This window comes from Episyrphus balteatus, chromosome 3 (assembly GCF_945859705.1).
Source record: "Episyrphus balteatus chromosome 3, idEpiBalt1.1, whole genome shotgun sequence".
Classification (NCBI taxonomy): domain Eukaryota; kingdom Metazoa; phylum Arthropoda; class Insecta; order Diptera; family Syrphidae; genus Episyrphus; species Episyrphus balteatus.
Window position 1 is genome coordinate 26,294,373 of NC_079136.1, and position 20,712 is coordinate 26,315,084.

A 20,712-nucleotide genomic window follows, 5' to 3' on the forward strand; every position below is an offset into this window, starting at 1 on the left:
ACAGGTACGCAAAATTTTGTACAGAAATTTGAGTTACACCATGAGAAAGATATTTAAAAAAAAAATTAGGGGTCTAAAACGAATTTTTTTCATAGGCACTTCATTTTGGAATATGAGTTTTTGAAAAACAACTAATTTTTAGGAACATTTTTGAGAATTTTTTTAATTTTTTTGAATTTTTAAAAGCCTGCAAAAAATCTCAAACTAATAGAAAATATAGGTTTTAGCATTGACCTACTATATATGGACTGCTAGTCGTTTGACTTTTCCATACAAAAATTGAAAAAAAATGATTCCACATCTTTCTAGCTCTACTAGCGGTATAACCTTAGACGGCGAAAAGAGGAAACTTTTAGTGAATGACATCTGTCGTTAAAAGGTAGTGCTTTCTCTGTTTTTCTATATTTGTTCCTTTCGCACTTCGTCAAAAATGTTGCAATTCTTCTCCGCTTTTTTTTAGGGCGCTAGTATCGCCAAGAAACAAGTGGAACCAACCTGAATATGCTTCTAGCAGTCCATATATATTAAGTCAATGGGTTTTAGTTATGCCCATGCCTAAGTATTTTACATAGGCCACTTTTGCTAAAAGTTCAAAAGTTAACATTTTTAAACTCATTTTATGAACTTTTCAAGTTTTGATCCTCTTTCTCATTTGAAAATTAACCAATTACAGAGTCGAAAATTAGAAATAAATACAAGAAATGGCGGAACGAAGTCCGCCGGGTCAGCTAGTGATAAATAACTTTAACCCTCTTGGGGTGCCAGCTAGTGTCAAAATAAAAATCTGAAAAAATTAGAGCTTTTTTATTATTTAGAAATAGTATTATTTATTATTTAGAATTAGGAAATGGATAAACACGCAACTCTCCTTTGGTTTTACCGTAGTTGAACAGTAAAATTTAAGGGGGAAAACCCTCTGGAATTTTTTTATTTTTGCATTATTAATTTTTTGCCTAAAAAATTCATTTATCAACCGAAGAATCTATTTTATTGGTCTTAGCCTTCAATGAAGCCTCAAAAGACCCCAGATCGTCCCGAAACCCATGCGTTCCGAGCCTACCACAGTACAAAATCGAAAACTTTAAACGCATTTTTCTCGAAACATGTTTTTTCCGCGCCGTGCAACGTAACTCAAAAACTAATAAAGCTATCGTCTTGAAATAAAGTGCAAATTACTTGTAAACTCATTGGTCATTGCATGAACCTAAAAGTTCAATATAATTTTAACAATAAATATTTTGTTTAATAATTTGTTTATAAAACAACATTGTGTTTTTTCTATAGTTTTTATTTTTGCTATGCAATGCGTTCGAACGTATTTTAATGGACAAAAAATTCTCTTTTGATTATAAATAATTTATTGGACCTGGGAATTGCATGGTGCAAACGCGAAACGTCAACTTTAAACGACTGTAGAGCCGCCAGTTTTTTGTATTACTTCAAAAAAATTGTGTTAATACTTCATGATGTCAATAATATCATGTATTTTTCCAAATTTTAATAAATGCTTTCAGTTTTCCAAAAAAAAAAAATCTTGAAAAACCCGTCGTCCAGAGGGATTTCCCCCATTAAGCATTTCAATTTTAATAAACAAATTTTAAACAAACTGTCTACCATGATATAACTTACTTTCATATTTTATTTTTTTTTTTTTTAGTTTTAACTTTTCTTAAAGAAAAAAACTTATTATCCTAGACTATAAGTCATAGACTTTAACTATGTGTAGCAAAAAATCTGTTGAAAATATTCTTTTGTTAAATTTGATTTTTATTTGTGATGATATCCCTTGCAAAACATATTTTTTTATATCATTATTGATTTATCCTTTGAGTACTAGCGAAATAAGCTACCACACAGAAAATCACCTATGCATAAAACGATGAAATATAAGCCAATATATGTGTGTTGTGTATGATATCATTACTCCTATAGACACAAAAAAAAGTTGATTTTATTTTTTGACAGGAAACCTTATTTCCGATATAAAATATTTCATAAAATATTATTCTTTGTTATTATAGAAGGGGTTTTTCATTTTTTTTTTTTTCTGACAACGTGTATGAAATATTTAACACGGTTTAGCATAGATTGAATAATTGAAATTCAGTGTAAGTTTATATTCTGAAAATAAATTTAATCCGAGTAAACTCAATAATCTGATTTTTAACTTTTTGATTTTGATTACCAAAATTGAGGTGCTGCATTGTGTAACAATATTATTTTTTATTTAAGTCAAAAATATTTCATCGATTTATTTTTAATTTGGTAGTGAAAATAAAATAGTACGTATACGCCAGAGTGACTGCAGCTACTTTTTATTTCTTTTAAATACAGATTTTAGTGATTTAAACTTTAATTAAAAGAATTTTACTTTATTTCAGGTTTATTGATATCCCAATCGAATCATGTGGCAAGGCCTCACCATTACGTGTAGCAATCCAAGCTGGTGCTCCTGATCTCTTGCTTATTCTTTTAAGGTAAATAATATTTTTTAATTTTTGAAATTTGTTTTCTACATTATGTACACTTAGGAGCAAAAAAATGGAATCAAACTTTTGCGTTTTTTTTAAAACGTTAATTGGCCAGGATGTAATTGACATACATGAATGTTAATTGCACCATTAAAAAGCTTGAAACAAAGGCTTTAAATCAATACTAGGAACTTTAAAACCCGTTCACTTTATAAGGATCCAATCAACATAAATGAAGCATGTAAGCAAAAAAAGACTGAAACTGAAACAGAGAGTATCTGGAAAATTTAACATTTTAAAAAAATTAAGTGCAATTTATTGACAGATAACGTCAATAGTAACGGTAGAAAAAAAAATTGAAATTGAAGCAGAGAATATCAAGAAAATTTAACATTTAGAAATCGTATGCATTTTGAAGTTTTTACCAACAATTAAAAGTAAAAAATTCAAGCTTTTAAATGAGACCATAAAACTTGAAGAAACATTATTTTATCCATTGCAATTTTTGTTTTAAATAAAAATTATCTTTTTTGATTCCGTTTTTTGCTCTTAAGTGTATATTCGAAAGTTTAAGATATGTGTATATTTCAAATATATAAACCGTAAACTATATAAGCTCCTATAAACCTATTATTTGTGCTGTTCGCATTAACTCAAATTGTGGTCAGTGAATTGTTTTGGCAATTTGAAAAGCATTTGTAAATAACACAGAAATTCGATATTGTTTGCACTTTAGGCATTATTAGTTATTGGCAAGAGATAAATAGATAGAAGACAGATAAATTAATTAATAATTCGACTTAACCTTCGATAAATCAGAAACAGCTGGAAGTCGTTCGTAAATCATGTTTATTATAAAAGCAAATAATGGTGATATAATTTAGTTAAATTAACTGGTGTATAGGTAAAGGTATATAATATAATACAATTTATGAGGATATTTTAAAAAAATAACGAGGAGAAGTTTATAGGATTTCGTTTCAAATTTCTCTGGAACCCTAATAAATAGTCCGGTCAATTTACATTAATTCCCAGCAAGCTGAAAATTAGTAGGATTGTTGGAAATACCATCATAAATTAAATCTAAAAAGTCCTCATGGATCCGAGACCTGGAAAAAATTTACATGGGGTCAAAGGTCACAAAAACTGGTTTTTCACTATTTTCATCAAAACGGTTAGTCTTATCAAAAAATTTTCAATGCAAGAATTGTAGACCAGATTATTATCTATAAAAAGTGTTATGACACTTTTTTTTCTTAAGACCCACTGTTTCTTAGGTATAATGATTCAAAAAGTTGAAGTTGAGTTGTAATCGTCATAATCAGGCCTATTCTGAAAAAAAAAACTCCCAACGAGAAAAGCACTTGACTGCACACCCGCAAGCACTCATAGAGATGGCCTGAACCACCAAAATGCTCACACGAAGAGTGGCAAAAGGGATTGATCGTGAAGCTTTAAAAAAAGAGCCTGATGAAATGCGGTTTGCCTGCAGTTACTTAAATATCAGCAACAATTTTCCTTAACCCTTTCGGACCCAGCGTTACTCTCATGTAACATTTTTTTAAAAATTCGTAAAAAATATTAAATTAAACAATTTTTTAGTTTTCGATGGCTTAATTGAAAGATAATAATGCCTAGTTACTGGATTATTACAAAAAGTTAGTCAAATATCATACATTTAATTTTTTTTCGTCGAAAAAGGGACTGAAATTCACATTTTTTTTTTTTTTTGCAAACATTTTTTTTTTTATATTTATATGGTCATAATTTTGAAAAAAAAGATATAAAAAATGTTAATGCAGAAAGTGGGTTGTTTTTTGCTTAGAAGAAGTAGCATACATTATAGTTTCATAAAAAGTTATTTTCTCAGTTCACGGACTTTTTTTGGTGGTCATAGGCAGTGCATATTACTTACATGTAAGTAACCCTCCAAGTGGGTGCCGGGCGGACAATGACCACCACAGTTTATGCTTTGTACGATGTCAAAGCGGTGGCAGCTAAGGTTAGGTTGGATCGCTGAGTGGTTCTTACTTCTTAATAGTACAATCCTCAGAAATTCAACTTCACCATAGATTCGGGGTCCCTAATTTCAGTGGTGGTGTGAGCTTTTTGAAACCGTGCCGAAGAATGCAAGACTGGGGGGTAAACCAGTCACTTACGAGCTCTTTCGGAAGCCTGGCAAGGTCCGAAATAGACTAGCCTTACCCCGGTACACGGCTCTGCCGGGGCTGACCTTTTCTTTCCGTTTCTACTCGTGGGACCTTCTATGAACTCTTTAAACAAAAAAACAAAACAAACAAACAAACAAACAAAACAAACAAACTTGGCGGGAAGCAGGACTTGCCGGCCACTTGCTCTAAAATAGCAAGTGATGCGGCAGTCATACCAACGTCTACTACTTGCAGGACGGAGTCAAATCCTAATGCTAGTAGTACAAACAATCTTCCGGGAACGGCGCCTCTGCTGCCACCGGTTCGCGATGAGGGAGTGAAAAACAACCAAACCGTAAACCTAGGTGGCGGAATGTCTCTCCTGGAAAGAAACAAATTTCCGGAGTTGCCAACTCTGCTGCCACCGGCTAGCGGCGAGGTAGTCAAGAACGACCAAACCGCCAACCAAGGTGACGGAACGTCTCTCCCGGAAGGAAGTATGAAAATGTGTGGAAAGGGGACGGTGTCGCTGCTGCCACCGGTCTGTATCACAGGCCAAGGTGACGGGGCACCCAAACCAGGAAACAACAATGTCCAAGGGGGGGGGGGGGAGGCAGGGATGCTATTAGCAACTCTGTCTCTACCTCCAATGCCCGTAATACCAGTGAGACGGGGAAGAATATCGTGGCGGGAGGGGTTTGTGATACTAAAACCGCTGGCCACGATAAGTCATCCTCGAATCCAGCTGCTCCTTCCCTTGGTGGAGCTGCAGTTCTGAACAAGAACTCCAGCTCGGCCAAGGAAGGGGGCAAAACGAGATCCAGACCCGCTAATGAGCGTCGCCGAGCGATGAAGATCATCGAACTCGATGCTGAAAAAGCCCCGGGGGAGAGAAGTCGTTCTGAACTCGGCAAGCTCAAGTGGGCGAGGAAAGTGATGGAGAGGATCAGCAAAGACACTACGTCTAAGCGTGAAAGGTCCTTTGAGGAAGAAAATCCTCAACCCAAAAAAGCAAGGGTGTTGGATGGCGTACCACCGACACTTCGAATTGGGAATACCTTTAGTGACGTGGTCAAAGAAAAGGTTACTGTTGCGGTCATCGACAGAGGCAATTTAGATGGAAACACCTCGCCTGATCATTGGGCGGACGTCAGGGCTCACTTCGGGTTCAGGTTTATCCCTGATTTTCATAGCTTGGGTTCGAAAGGGTTAAAATCGTAAAAGAACACCTGAAAGCCATACTTAAGAAAGAGCTGGAAAGTGCCCAAGATGTCTCGGAGGTTTAAAATGAGGCCCCATGTTCCCCAAAAGATAAATACATTTTATAGATTTAATATGTCTTAGGACCCCTAGAAAATAAATAAAAAAGAAAGTTTAAAGACAAAAAGTATAGTTCTGAAAAATGCATAACTGTTATTTGCATATCTTAAGATATATTAAATGCAGCTGCAGGCTGGAGATTTTTGTGCTAGCATTTTACATTTTTTTATGAAGTTATTTTTTACGTTTTTTTATGAAGAATTGATTTTAAAAATTTTTATGATTTTTTTTTTAGTTTTTGAAATGGATTAAACTCCTTATTACTTGTATTTTATTGATTTTTTTATGAATTCAATAAATGCTTAAACTAAGCTTAAAATAAATATTTTCTGCGATATTCATTGGTTATAAAGAATGTTTTAATCGGTTAAATGACTGTTGGAAAAAGTTCCAGTAATGTGAATCCCTCTAAAATCCGAAAACGCCTTGTTTTAATTAGTTCACATTATCGAGGGACTACTGTACAAACAAATCTCCCAGCTGCAAACAAATTTAAAAAAAGTAGCTGGTATAACGAGAACCTGTTAGTAAAAATAAAGTGAGAAGACAGCAAAGACTTTGCAGGAATACCAATTTTTACAATTTTTAATATTTTCATCTAATTCGAAAAAAATGTGACTTCAAATGTGTAATTGAAATGGGAATTTTGTTTTTCCAACATAAAAGTACCTACTTCAGCACATAGACTTTACTCTTGTAAATTGATCAAACATTCGCCAAAGTTGACACAAGAATGGACTTCTGCTAGCTTTGTGTTCTACATTTCAATTGAAAGCATACACACTGCGACGAGAGGTTTCAAGTGAAACCAACTTAAATACCATAGAAATGTTTGCACAGGTACTTACATATCTCACACCATGAGCATGCATACATCAGAAGAGTCAGAAAATCAAATACTAGAACCCTACCTTTGGGTGTCATGACAAAATTAATTCAAAGCTTTAAGGACTTATTGCTAAAGAAACGACATGTTAATTAATATCATTTAAACATAAACGACCCTTCAGGGTAATGATACCTTTTTATTCAACAAAAACATTTCGGGACCTTTGGTGTGTGTCTGTGATGTGTTTTTTTTCTATTCTCCTTTTGTTTGATAAAGAACAAGGAAATATGTTGAATCTATTTGTTCTCTCTCTTGAATCAATTTACACAAATCGTCCACTCTTCAATCAAATAAACTTCTACACTAGACCAAAATCTACAAATTATGCAAATAACAAAAGGGTGTCGTCTGGTAGTGTATATAGTATTTGAGGATGTACTCGGCACTGTGTTTTACACATCTGTGTTCTACAAATACACAAATCCTTCACATCCACATACATTTTATATATGTTCGTAGTTACTTTTCCTGTGAAGCAATTTGAGTCCTTTTTCGTTCATGGATCACTACACTTTTCCTGCTCACATCAAAAGTCCTCCTTTACAAGAATGATTTTTTCACTTGGTCGTATATATTTTGTTGAGTTAGTTCCTTCGTCCTTTTTCGAAATCAATTGAGCGTTATTTCAATTCAAAAAAGATGAAAGAAGACGAACAAAAAAAAATACAACTTTGGCAATCAATATTGCCCGTGTTCAATTTCTTGAGAGCAACTCCTTCTCGGTAGTCGGTAACATGTGCAAGCATCATGAGAGAGAGAATAATAAGAATATATATATGCAACGACCCAAAGGAAATGCATGAAAATAAGGATGTGCCAAGGATATTGCAAAATGTTCGTCTTACTTTGATTGTTGTCAAGCAGCAGCCGTGTACGTATGGGTATTTCTTGAAAAAAGAACACAGAATTCCTATTTGGAAGATATATATTATAGATTCCTTGCAACATGTGCAAGGAGCTTGAAATCAAATCCTGGAGACTCAACGAACATCGACAAAGTAAACGTCTATATCGATGGATTTTGTGTATGAAAATTATGTAACTACCTATCGCATGCAAATGTATTTCGGAATAGCTGCTGGAAAAACATTTATGGGAATTTAATTTTAATGCCCTGAAGCCATTTATTGAAGTGCTAAAGGATTTGCCAGAAGCAAACAAATTTGTTAAACTCTCTCTCTCTCTCTTCTCTTCCACTCTGTTAAGAGATTTATAGGTTCTAGAAGTGATTTTGTGAAATTAATCCTTTTGTTGATGTGCGGTATTGGGAAAGGGGATTTAATGTTTTGAAATTTCGGTGATTACTTCTTGGATTAGAAAGATTTTACATAAGAAAACTAATTAATAATTGATTATGCATAAGAAACTGTTTCTGACAGTTACATCAGAGATTTATGTTTTGTATAAATTGTTTTAAATAATAGAAAAATAGGGTTGAAGTAGCTGAATTAAGGATACGAAACTTTAAATTTAATTTTAATTATTTTGGGAGTTTTAAATGAATTATTAATTGATTGATTAGTAATATCATTAGCTCATTAGCTTATCCAAACCCATATCAATTTGAGTCTTTCTTTTTGAATTTAACAAATTCCAAAAATATGATAATTCCTTTTAAAATTCAGTTTTTATCTCCTTTATAAAATCAAAAGAGTATCCATGGACCGGTTTTTTTAGTCAAGAGAAAACCCAGAACTCACATTGTTAAAGTCGGACCAAAAGGATATTTTGGGATGGATATCTCTCCAGTAAGAAAAGAAATGAGAAAAAAAAATTTTTTTCAAAAATTTTTGATAAGGTAAATGTACTACAAATTTGTCTCTTTTTGTATTCATCTTTGATCGAGAGAAAAGCGCTATGCTGCGGTACTGAAAGTCGTATAGTAGCATTTTACGGCTCCCGACAACTTCGTACTACTGTCTCCTTTCACATTCAAAGTAGCTATTTTTACAAGTTCTTGTATCCAGAGTTGGGAAGTAATGATTCGAAAAATTTTTAATTACAATTACATGTAATGGAAATGTGCAACATTTTTTTCAATTACATGTAATGGGTAATTGAAAGTTTTCAATTACCCATTACATGTAATTGAAAATTGTCGATTACTTGTAATTCAATTACTTTTATGTAATTAAAAACAAAAGTAATTATCAAAAAAACAGTAATGATTACTTTTTTAAGTAATCACTACACGAAAATGTAATTAATGTTATGTTTTTTTCAATTACATTTTACGAAATAACTTGTAAATTTTGTCATAAGATTCCATGAATAGTGTTAGAGTAACTTCAAAATATCTTCAAGAGGTTATTACTTACTACTTGGGGCCTATTTCAGAGCTTACTTCATTGTTTACATCAGCTACATCAATGACTTTAAACATTAATTGCGGCGGCCTGTTGGACTTTTCGAAGCAATTTTTCGCACAGTTGCACTATTTATACAATTACAAATATTTCCCGACCGGACTCAACTAATGATTTTTGAGGTTGCTGCGATGTAGTAAATGTAATTGAGGTAGTAAGCTCTAAAACACGCCCCTGGTAAGTGCTGAAGATCAATACAAAATTGCACTGAAAGAAGATTCGAAGAATATTTTACAAGACCTTCAAAACTTAATACTGGTATGAAATGACGACTCCAAATTGTCATATCGTCGCCAGTGGCGTAAATAGGGGGGGGGATCAGGGGGATATATCCCCCCCCCATTGGGATCGATAATTGTGCAGTATAAACAGTCATGAATAAATAAGTTGAAGAAGCGCACTTTGAAAAAACCCCTATGGATTTCGAGTTCTTCATTAGCTTAAAGGTTATAAATATGGTTTACCAACTTTCGTTGCCATTAAGTCGGTGTTTCAAAGAGTGAATTTAGACTTGTGTCCAAGCAATGGAGCTCGCTAAAGATTTAAGGGATCAACTAAAAATTAAACGGGCAGAAGACGACTCATTTTCGAAAGTTTTTTGTATATGGGAAAAATTAGCTGAAATCCTTGACATAGGCGTTAAACATAAGAGAATAGTGAAGCGACAAAAGAATCGTTCGAACCCTTCGGTTCAAAGTACAGTAAAGAATATTTTCGTGTTACTGTTTTCAATCTTTTTCTCGATTTCTATGTAATGGGCCTTGGAGAAAAATGTACAAACCATGAAAACACACTAGAAGGGTTTCCGGTTCTTTCTAAGGATTCTTCGTCTGAAATAGACAAAGCAGCTAAAAAATTTAATGAAACTGTTGAGTTTTACCAAAAACTAGACCACATAAAATAAAACAAAAACAATAAGATTTCCTTATAGTTTTCATCCAAGAAGGAAATATTATTTAAACAATAGGGATTTCGTAATTGTTTTACCGACTTCCAAAAAGGAGGAGTTATTCAATTCGTCTGTACTTTTTTTTGTGTTTGCCACCTCATAACTTTGGACCGAGTGAACCAATTTTGATAATTCTTTTTGTAGGTATTGAAAAGGCACCAGCTGTTCAGTACTATTAGAAAAACCATTTTTTATTAAAAAAATACGATCATGTACGAGATCACCTATTCCAACTTACTATAGAAATATTGGTCACAATTTTTGTTCTAGTGCCAAGTTGGAAAAAATATGAAATTTTTACAAAAAATTTTGAAAGATTTTGTACATGAAAATAATAAGAAATCTCTATGGGAAAACCTTATTAATTGTTGATATTAATAAGGTTTCTTCATAAAACAGTTCAATAAGGAAATCTGTTGGTATTTAGGTGGTCCTGGTCATATTTTTCTCTGTGTGAAGAATTAAAAACTCAGAAAAGATATTTGATCAGAAGGAAAAATACCTCCTCTATGAACTCATTGAAAGCGCTCGAAAGCTGCACCGAAAAAAGTTGTCCTGGTATTTATATTTTATTAAAGATATTAGCTACACTGCTGGTTTCTACGTCAACTACCGAAAGAACTTTCTCCAAATTAAAGAGAATAAAAACAATACAAAGAAGCATTATTAAAACTTAAAAAAAAATTTGCGAACTAGATCTATCCCCCCCCTTAGCAAAAAGCTATCTACGCCACTGATCGTCGCGCGTCGCCCGAGAATTGTTTTTGCTTAGTGGTCAATTTTGGAATTCTGGAAAAGCGCATTTTATGGTTTTCGTTACTAAAAAAACACAGCGAAGAAGTTTTTCCAATTTATTATAGAATTTTTTGTGAGATACATATGTATATCTTATTATTATTTTTATTGTCAAAACTCTCTTATTTGTTTTGGTTTTCAAATTATCTTGGTTTTCATTCAAAATGAGTTTGTCGTAAGAAAACTCATTTTTTACGACAAATCAATACTAATGTGATGCTTATTTTGTGAATATATGACTAAATGAAAATTTATCATCTCAGTAACGGTACACGATAAGAAAAATCAGACAACAGAAGCGAAAAGAGCACATTCTTAAGCATATTACTACATATCCAGTTCAAAAAAGAGCATTTTGGCGTTTGCGCTAGAGGAGGCAAAACTAGAGTATTAAATACAATTTTTGAAAGTAACTGTAACTTTTTTGTTATTTGTATCTTTTTTATTCCGAACCAAAATTTACCTTGACATCAATGTTCAGAGCATGTTTTGTTGAATTGTGTTTGTTCTTTGTTGAGGAAACAGTGTTTTATTTTTTGTTTAAGTTGAAAATAAATTACGTAGTTTTTGCAATGGTGTGCGTTTTATTTATTTAATAAAAATAATATAACACAACCCAACATACAAAAATATTCCAGACCGTTGTCAATCATTTCAAACTAAATGAAGTTTTTTTTTTATTATTAGGTATTCAAAAATAAAAATGCATACAAATTGACAATTTTTTTTCCAATTTTAGTAACTAAACCGAAATACATTACATTTGATAGAAATTTTTGCAGTACAACTTAAAAACGTATGTGAAAAAAAGCAAAAATATAAAAACTCCCTCAAAATGTGAAAAATCAAAATATATCTCCAAAATTAGAGCTCTTAGAAATGAAACCAATGCTAATTTTAAGCTTACTGAGCCCAAATACTTTAGGTTTGATATACATTTTTCTGGAAAATTTGTATAAACGCCTAAAAAAACAAGAAACTTAAAAAACACGAATGAACATGTCCCCAAATGTGAAAAATTAAGTATTTCAACTGCTGGAAGAAAACCAATACGAATTTTGGGAATTGTGAACCCAAATTCATAAAATTTTATATAAATCTATGAGCAAAATTAAAAAAAAATTTAAATTTTTGGCCAATGTAATTAATAGAAACATGTAATGAATTACAATTTAAGTAATCAATTGCAGAAAAATGTAATTAAAACTGTTTTTCATTTCAATTACTTTCGAATCCATTACTTTTTTCAATTACATCTGTATAGTAATTGAACTTTTTCGATTACAATTACAAGTAATGGAAGTATGTTTTTTTTTCAATTACAATTACCTGTAATTGTAATTGAAAAAAGTTCAATTACTAATTACATGTAATTGAAATGAAATCTGTAATTAATTACAGATAATAAAGAAATCATTATTTCCCAACTCTGCTTGTATCCCAAACATTTTACACAAACAGCAAGGTGTTTAGTAATCCTTAAAAAGAAAAAAACACTTTTTCGTTCGAACTTTTTCATGTGCTGAATTCAAAACTGTTTACAGATTCATTCCTATCACGTCTAGTTTTTGAGCCCCCTGAGCCCCCCCCCCCCCCTCAATACGCCACTGAAGTCAAAGTAGTTTAAGTTTAAATAATTTCCCATATTTTGCGAACAGTTGTTGTAGTAGTATGATGTGCAAGAAAATTATTTAAAAAAAAACTTATTAAATTAATTTTTATAACAAAGAACAAAATGATACATACATATATTTTTTTTGAGCTTAAGTTAAGTTGAGTTTGTTTTTCCTGTAAAAAAAATGTTTTTATTTTGTATTGACATCGAGTGTCCAAAAATAATGTTTATGTAATTTTTTCAGATTTTTAATATATTCAAGATACTAAAACATTACTATAAAAATTTTCTTGTACGAGAAATTTTGAAATCAATAAAATGGTTGCCTAGCAGTTGCCGTCAATAACGGTTCTAAATATATGAACAAAATATGTATGTATACCTATACATTTTTTTTAAGCAGGGCCTTTTGTGCAACAGTACTCAATTTTTTTTTATCAAAATCGTTAAGAGTCGTTCTTTGCTCTATTTTAATTTATTTTATCGAATCCAAACCTCGCGTCGATGCAGCAGTCTTGAAAAGCAAATAATGTTAATGAACAAAGTTTTAACTTTAAATACACTGGTCTGCAAAATTTAACTTTTTTTTTCTCCTTCAAATAATTTTTTGATATTATGAAAGATTAGACTTTCCTGAATCTAAATCTGGTTTCAGAAAAATTCTATCAGGTACCATTTTTGTAAAAATGATTTTTGAAAAATAAGAGCAGTTTCTAAAAAATCACCCTTTTAGATTCATTTGAACTTGTATAAAATAAAAACTATTTGTCGCATTGAGCTAAAATTTGGAGGACTTATTCTTCATAATATGACCTATCGATTGACACCAAATATGTTCTTTTACATTCATATTTACTCATTTTAAAAAATACTGATTGACAAAAAAAAGCAGACATTTCGAAATCCTTCACTTTTTAGTAAATCCTACATGAACAAAAGCACCTTAATTAAGGAAAATGTAAAATATCAATGCCCATTATATTTAAAAAGTCAAATATGTAAAGAAAACCAAAATAAAATACATTAAGCAAAATTTGTACGGTTTTGTAATTTTATATACTATTTTTCTATTTAGAAATATCTTATTTGTAATAAACCATTTATCTTGAGTTCTACTAGCCGCATCGCCAAAATTGAGATGTCCAAATTTAGGAAAAATGACAGAGCATCAGATTTTATATTTTTAATTTGAATAAATGTAAATTTAACTCATTCACATTAACTGGAAAACTTACGTTATTTAACCCCCCGAAAACCGTATAAAGCACAAAATTAGAGTTGTCAGACCTTTGAATTCGATATTAAGACGAGCATGGGTACAAAACTACGTAGTTATATTTTGGTTATACCTCTACTTTACTCTTGCTAGGCCTAATAGCAAAAAACTTGCTTTTTTCTCACTTTTGACTAGTACATAGAGAACTTCGAAGTTAGATTACTTCTACAATATGATGGTTACAATAACGATTGTTGGCTCATTTTATAGATAATTATAAGTACTATAATTCATTCTCGAAGAATTACTTAGACAAATCAAAAGTTCGTCAAATATATGAAAAAATGTCATTTTGCCCCAACCTTGCGACACAAACCCGCACTTTAACCAACTATAAAATTTTATTTAATCAACTCACGGAATTTTTATGTATATCATTTTTTAGATAATTTTATTGTTAATAAGTCTTACCTTTGTCTTTTTTTGTTAAAATGAATAACAATGGAGCTATTCAATAAAAACGATACCAATCTCTTTTCCAAGATGGCGGCTGTTCCCAACCTCCAATCGTCCCAACAAATTGATTTTTATGATAAGGGCAACCCTCCGAACACATTCCATGAAAAAAATTTTGTCCCGCGAAAAATGCCATTTAATTTACTAATTTCCCTGGGCTATAGCTGAAAAAAACAATTCTTTGTTTTCGTTTTGAGCAGTAAAGATTCCACTGATAAAAATGACTTAGTCCACTTTCATAATCATGGGCACATTTGTCTCTTGAAAAATTTATACCTACATATGTACCTATGTATTTTGATTGATTGAACACTTAAAAACACTATGCTGAGGGTGAGTTAATATGTAAGTCTCTTCATTTTTCTATTTTTTGTTTAGTTAATTTTGTAAGTTTTTACTTGCGATATAGGTACTATAGGGCAAGTTTAGGATTCGTAAAAAAAATCGAACTCGAGATAACTATTTTACATGACATTACGATGATGGAGAATGCCAAAAAAGTGGGTCCGGCAATTCTGTCTGTCTGTCTGTCTGTCTGTCTGTCTGTCTGTCTGTCTGTCTGTCTGTCTGTCTGTCTGTCTGTCTGTCTGTCTGTGTGTCTGTCTCTATCTGGAGCTGCAGCCTAAACGAGTGAAGTGATTTTCTTCAAACTTGGTACTTAGCAGTTTTTGGTGATTCCCTAGAGGGGAAATTGAAATTTTTTTTTTATGACCAAAACTAACGGTACCTGCCATATAACGGAAATAGAAAAGTTAATTTTTTTCAAAAACGGCTCTAACGATTTTGATTAAAATTTTTGTGTGTAGTACTACACATAAGAACCAACTTTTTAAATAAAAAAAATATTTTTTGTACCGTTATTAACGGTACCTACCTGTCATAGAACGGTTTTTTTCGTTTCTGAATATCTCGTACAACATTAACCCGATTTAAATGAAAATTTTTATACAAAAGTGTGTAAGTAAAGATAATATTAAAATTTTAGAAAATTTTCAAAAAACGCATTTTTGGTTTTTTAAAAAATATTTCAAAATTTTTTTTTGAAAAATCAATTTTTTGGTAAACCGGATCAATGAAAAATTTTGGAATTTAGTTTTTATGTGTAAATTAATTATTTCTTCAAAATGGCATACCAACTTTTTTTTTGAAAAATGTTAAAAAATTTTTATACATACAAAATTATTTTTTTAAAAAACGGCTCCTACAATTTTCGAAAATTTTTTTCTAAAAATACCTTTTTATACAAGAAATAAAATGGCATATTTTTTTTTTTTTAAGATAATTTATAACGGAGTTTAATTAATTATAAAAACAGATTTAATTTTTTTATACTACTTATGAAATTTATTTAGAATATCCAATTTTAAATTTCTTGAATAAAAAGCTTTAACATTATAGTTACTTTAAGCATAAGAGCAAGTACGTGCGACCCCAGTCGTGCAATTTATTTTTTAAGGAGAATGAAAAATCTATTGGTGAATTAAAATAAAAAAAAATTTTAAAAAAATATTTAAAAAAGTAACAGTAAATAACTTTTATTTGAAAGTACCAAGTAAAGGAAATCGTAAATATGTCTGAATATTCATTCATTTGCAAAACTAATTTGTTTTTCCGGAAATATTTCACTCGGGAAATTTGTTCAATCCATTCCTCATACCACGTTCAAATTTCCATCGAAGAAAAAATCAAATTATTAAAATTTCTGCTGAAAATTTGTTCCCTTTGTCAACAATTCCGAATAATTTTTTTAAAGCCTCAATCACGTTGCCAAATTTCGAAGAGCTTCCAATATTCACATTTTTTGATCATCTTATTCAATCATATCTATGACAACTTTGAATTGAAAATATTTCCAGAAAATTGCAAACTTGTTTTGCAATGACAAACAATTTTGTAGAAATAAGCCGTTGCCATCAGTTGACAGAAAAACTTTTACCAAAACTTTTCTAGTTTCATTGGGGTAAAGAAATATATTTTTTTCTTTTGAATTCTTGCCAAGTGACATTTGAAAATCTCAACACACAAAACAGAATCCTACACAAAATTTCCAAAATCCTCCAATATACTCGATTACACTTTGAATTCAGTCGATTGCAAACAACATTACACACTTCCATAATTATTTATATTTACGTGGGTACCGGAAGTTAACATTGCCTTGAACTAAATCTATGGTAAACCCTTCTATTGTCATGGTTACAAAATTCTATTGCTCCTTTCTTAGCGAAGTTACCCAACTTCCCAGAACAAAGTTGGAAAATACATATTTTTGAATATACAGAAGCTCAATTTAAGAGCTACCGAAAACATAACTGTATTTTGAGAAAATAAACAACATTTAATACCATCAACAGGTACGGAGCAGAACCAAATCCACCAGACGGTGGCTCCTCAGCTGTACATGCACTCATGGACAAACTGATAGAACGTGACCGCCACTACATCTACCAGGACGTATCCTGTTTGAACATCCTCCTACGGAATTTAACCCTCATTGAGATGCCTTGTGAGGTTAGTTAAGTTTGACTTAATGATGTGCAATTTGTAGAACGTGGGCGCCTGCCGCAACAGCAGATTATTTATGTCCTTAAGCAAAACATACATACATACAAAAGGACACATGCAGCCATCACCAACCAACGACCGACGACCGCCTCAAAGCATGGCAACGAGTCACAAATGCGGTGCCAATATTGACAGGCCAAGGCGAGATATGAAGAGGAAAATATTTTTGTCAAACAAACACGTTGTTGTTGTTGTTGTTGTAGGAACTTGGAACGACAAGAGTAGTGTATGACAAATTGAACATTCCGTAATTGACGCCAAAGGACATTAAGAATCCTTCATGCTTGATATATGTATACATACTCTCTGTACTGCTGTACATATGTATAAATATCCTGGATTTATGTGTTTCGCTTCTATAAGGATCCTTTGGAATTCATATTTCCTTTTTTTTTAATTTAATTAATTTAATGAGTAAAAGTTGTGTTTTGATGGATTTTTTCTTCTTGTTGAATATCCAACAGGAGGGCATGTTCTTCTTGCAAAAGGAGAGATTCCTTGTGAAATACGGAGCATTGCTTTTGGACAAAATTATTCCAAAGGAGCAGGTTTTCGGAATTATGCCACTGAAACATTTATGTCGGTAAGTACTTGTTCAAAATTCAAAAAAAAAAAAAAAAAACCATGTATAGTCAAACCCACTTTATCCGATTTCAAGATTAAAAGTCAAAAAATGTGCTTACTATTGGTTAATTTAACGTGAGTCAGTTTTTCATTTTTTTTTTTTTTACAAATTTGGTTGGAGAGTAATTTTAACTCTGGTCTGAAAGTGAGGATAAACTTTTTCGAAATCAACTTTAATTAAATTCCTGATGATAAAGAACTTTTTCTTCTTCATGTCGATTACTTAATGAACTAGAACTGAAACTGGAATGCATACTTTAGCATCCCCATTTTGGTCCTTAAAAAAAAAAGTTCAACCATTTTGGAGAAAGTTTTTCGTTTATTGGTTTGTGTTTTTTGTTTTTTTATTGAACATTTTTTTTATCGCTTTTGTCATCAGTCGGGGTAATAACTATAGAGTATTTTGATAAAGCTGACAAATTCGAAAGAATAATTTATAGATCCAAACTTGAAAACTTGTTTCATTACAAAAAAAATTTTCAGGAATTTTGTGTAATTTTAAAGTTTTTTTGATTCTGATTTTTTATGTTTTTTTTTTTTTAATAAATTGATTTTTGTTCAATGTGAAATGAGTTTTTTACTAACGATTTTGTAACTTATGTATGTGCTCGTAAAACTTGATATAGAAATCAACTTGAGATAAAAATCAACTTAAGATAGAAATCCAAGTTTACATTACGATAGTACCTAAAAAAAAATTAATTAAGAGAAAATATCTTAAAATTTTCTTTGTCTGCCAGAGTTATATTCTGTGTATTTATCAATTTTACTGCGAAGAATGCTTCCATTTACTTTAAAATTTGAAATTTCTGAGTTTTCTATCGATTTCCATAATTTTTGACCTTGTTGAAATGATTCATTTTGTAGTTAAACATTTTTTTCATTTTTTTTTTCATGCTTTAATCTGCATAATCTAGAAAAATTAAGGAAAATAATCTACATCTACCAGATAGCTCTGAATCAGGGGTCGAATTACGACACACGATTACGATCATACGTTAACGTTTTGACTATTTCTGTCTCTATTTAATTATTAGAAAACGATAGGGACACATAGCAACCATTCGTTAACAAACGTATGCCGTAATTCGGGCAAGTATTGGTAGAAAAAAATTGAGATTATAATCAAAGCCTACATTACGATTATGGAGAACTCCGAAAAAGTGGGTCTCGCAATTCCTTCCGTGCGTCTGTAATTTTGTGCGTCCATCTGTACACATTTCCACAACCTAAACGGGTAGACGGATTTTCTTCAAAATTTGGTACAGACGATTTTTATGGAATTCTGAAACTTGGTTTTTTTTTTTTGTTTTTTATATCTCGCTTAGAAAGTGTACCTCCCATACAAATTTTGTATGTTATACTAAATAACTCGAAAACGGCTCTAACGATTTTGATTAAACTTTGCAAACGTAATTTTTAAATCGATTACAATAAAACTGCATTTTTAATTTTGCCTTAAATGTCGGCTCTTTTCCAATATCAATTTTTTTTTAAATTTATATAGAGCAAGCTCCTAAAATCTACAAGTAAGATAACATAAAAGTGCTTTGAACTGCTAGAGCAAGTACGTGCGACCCAGTCGTGCATTTTATTTTATTAAATTCTATCTCAGATGGCGAAACTATTAAATATACCTACGAACAATTTTGCTTAGCTATAATGCTTTACAGAAGCAACAATTGCATCTGTAAAGCTTTATAGAACCAAAATTGTTTGTCAGGATTCACATTTGATGAGTGGTTCGCCACAATAGATATTCTAGGAAATTATGGTGCTACCAAACCTTTGTTAAAGGTTTCAGCTAGCCTCAAATAGTTCTAAGAACAAGATAATGTAAATCTTTCATATCAAAAGGAACAAAGCATAATATCAAAAGGTTCTTCTAAAAATACCAATTATTTGGATTAGGAACTTTAGGTATTGTATCAATTTTCCAGGAATTTTAAAATTCATAATGGAGATTTTTGATGCAAAGATAACTTCACCTAAACAAATTTAAATATGTTCAAATAAAATACACAAAATTTTACGTTAATTTCAAAAATCTTCTTTTGAGGCATTTTAATTTGTAAACAGCTTCTTAAAATTACATACATAGGTTAAAAAAAAAAAATACAAAATATATATTCACATTTCTGGTATTTATAAAAATTTGCTTCGAGTAGCAGGATAACCATAAAAACAATCGAAAAAAATGCATTAGAAAACTGATTTTCTCAAGTAAGCTTTCGATGCAAGCCAAGTGATTTCTGTTTTCTTTTTGCATTTCATTTTGAGAAGTCTCTTTGGTCATTAGAAAATTAAAATTTAAGTCCGTTTTCAACACCATCTTTGAAATGATGCATTCGGCCTTTTAATTGCCGGAATCTATGAAAACTGTTTTCATATTTCAATATGCGTTTTAATCCCCATTTTCTTTATCTTTATCCTAAAATTCAAAAAGTTCTGTTTTTTTGATAACGAATTTAAGAAATCATTTTATTTTCGCTTTGACAACAAAAAAAAAACAACCATAAACACAAACAGGACCCTAGCGATTAAAATAATCAACACCTTTGAATTTAGCTATGTGCTGGACAGGACAGTGTGCGTATATACAGGGTGTCCCAAAAGTAATGGATCAAACGAAGTATGCTCATAGGGGATCTTAAGGGCTCTCAGAATTTGGTAACTTGTTCATCCCAAATCCTTACGGTTTTCGATTTAATGCAATTCTTGTGAAATTTCGAAAAATCCCTATTTTGCAACAGTATTTTGCTTCCTGTGCCCATTATTGATTTTTGTTTTTTACAATTCTTTTACTAAAACATTGCCAAATAATTAGGAACAATTAATTAATCAAAACATTTTTTATTTCATACGCCATTTCGCTGCAAATTAACTAACAGATTCAAGTTTTATAATAAATTTATTTCTAACTTTTATTTGAGAGCAACACCGCAAAAAAAATTTGTGCGGTGTGAGAATGGTTTATTATTTTAAAAAGTTGCCCTGTTATTTAAGTTTTCAAAAATGTATAAAAGTTTCTAAAGTTGCAGTTAGATCGCAAAATATTACAATTTGAATTCAACAAAACATTGTTTTTCAGAGCAAAAATACAAACAAAAATAGAGGCTTTTGTTCAAAGAAAAATAAACAAATAACAGTTCGAGAAAATGTGTTTATTTTTTGTTGGTTTTTGTTCTGAAAAACCCTGTTTTGTTGAATTCAAATTGTAATATTTTGCGATCTAA

General features: G+C 31.2%; 2 protein-coding genes across 4 annotated transcripts in view; one reads left to right on the top strand and one right to left on the bottom strand.

The window, feature by feature from the left end:
* The window catches only part of LOC129916163 (guanylate cyclase soluble subunit beta-1), a 156,219-nt gene that overhangs the window by 25,164 nt on the left and 110,343 nt on the right, over positions 1-20,712 (bottom strand). The gene's annotated exons all lie outside the window — the stretch shown is intronic.
* LOC129916165 (uncharacterized) overlaps positions 1-20,712 on the top strand; it is a 38,979-nt gene that overhangs the window by 15,421 nt on the left and 2,846 nt on the right. For all 3 annotated transcript variants that reach the window (XM_055995973.1, XM_055995974.1, XM_055995975.1), the window contains 3 exons: positions 2,382-2,477; positions 16,642-16,798; positions 17,317-17,435. In XM_055995973.1, coding sequence (XP_055851948.1) covers positions 2,382-2,477; positions 16,642-16,798; positions 17,317-17,435 — 372 coding nt within the window. The remainder of the gene's footprint in view (positions 1-2,381; positions 2,478-16,641; positions 16,799-17,316; positions 17,436-20,712) is intronic.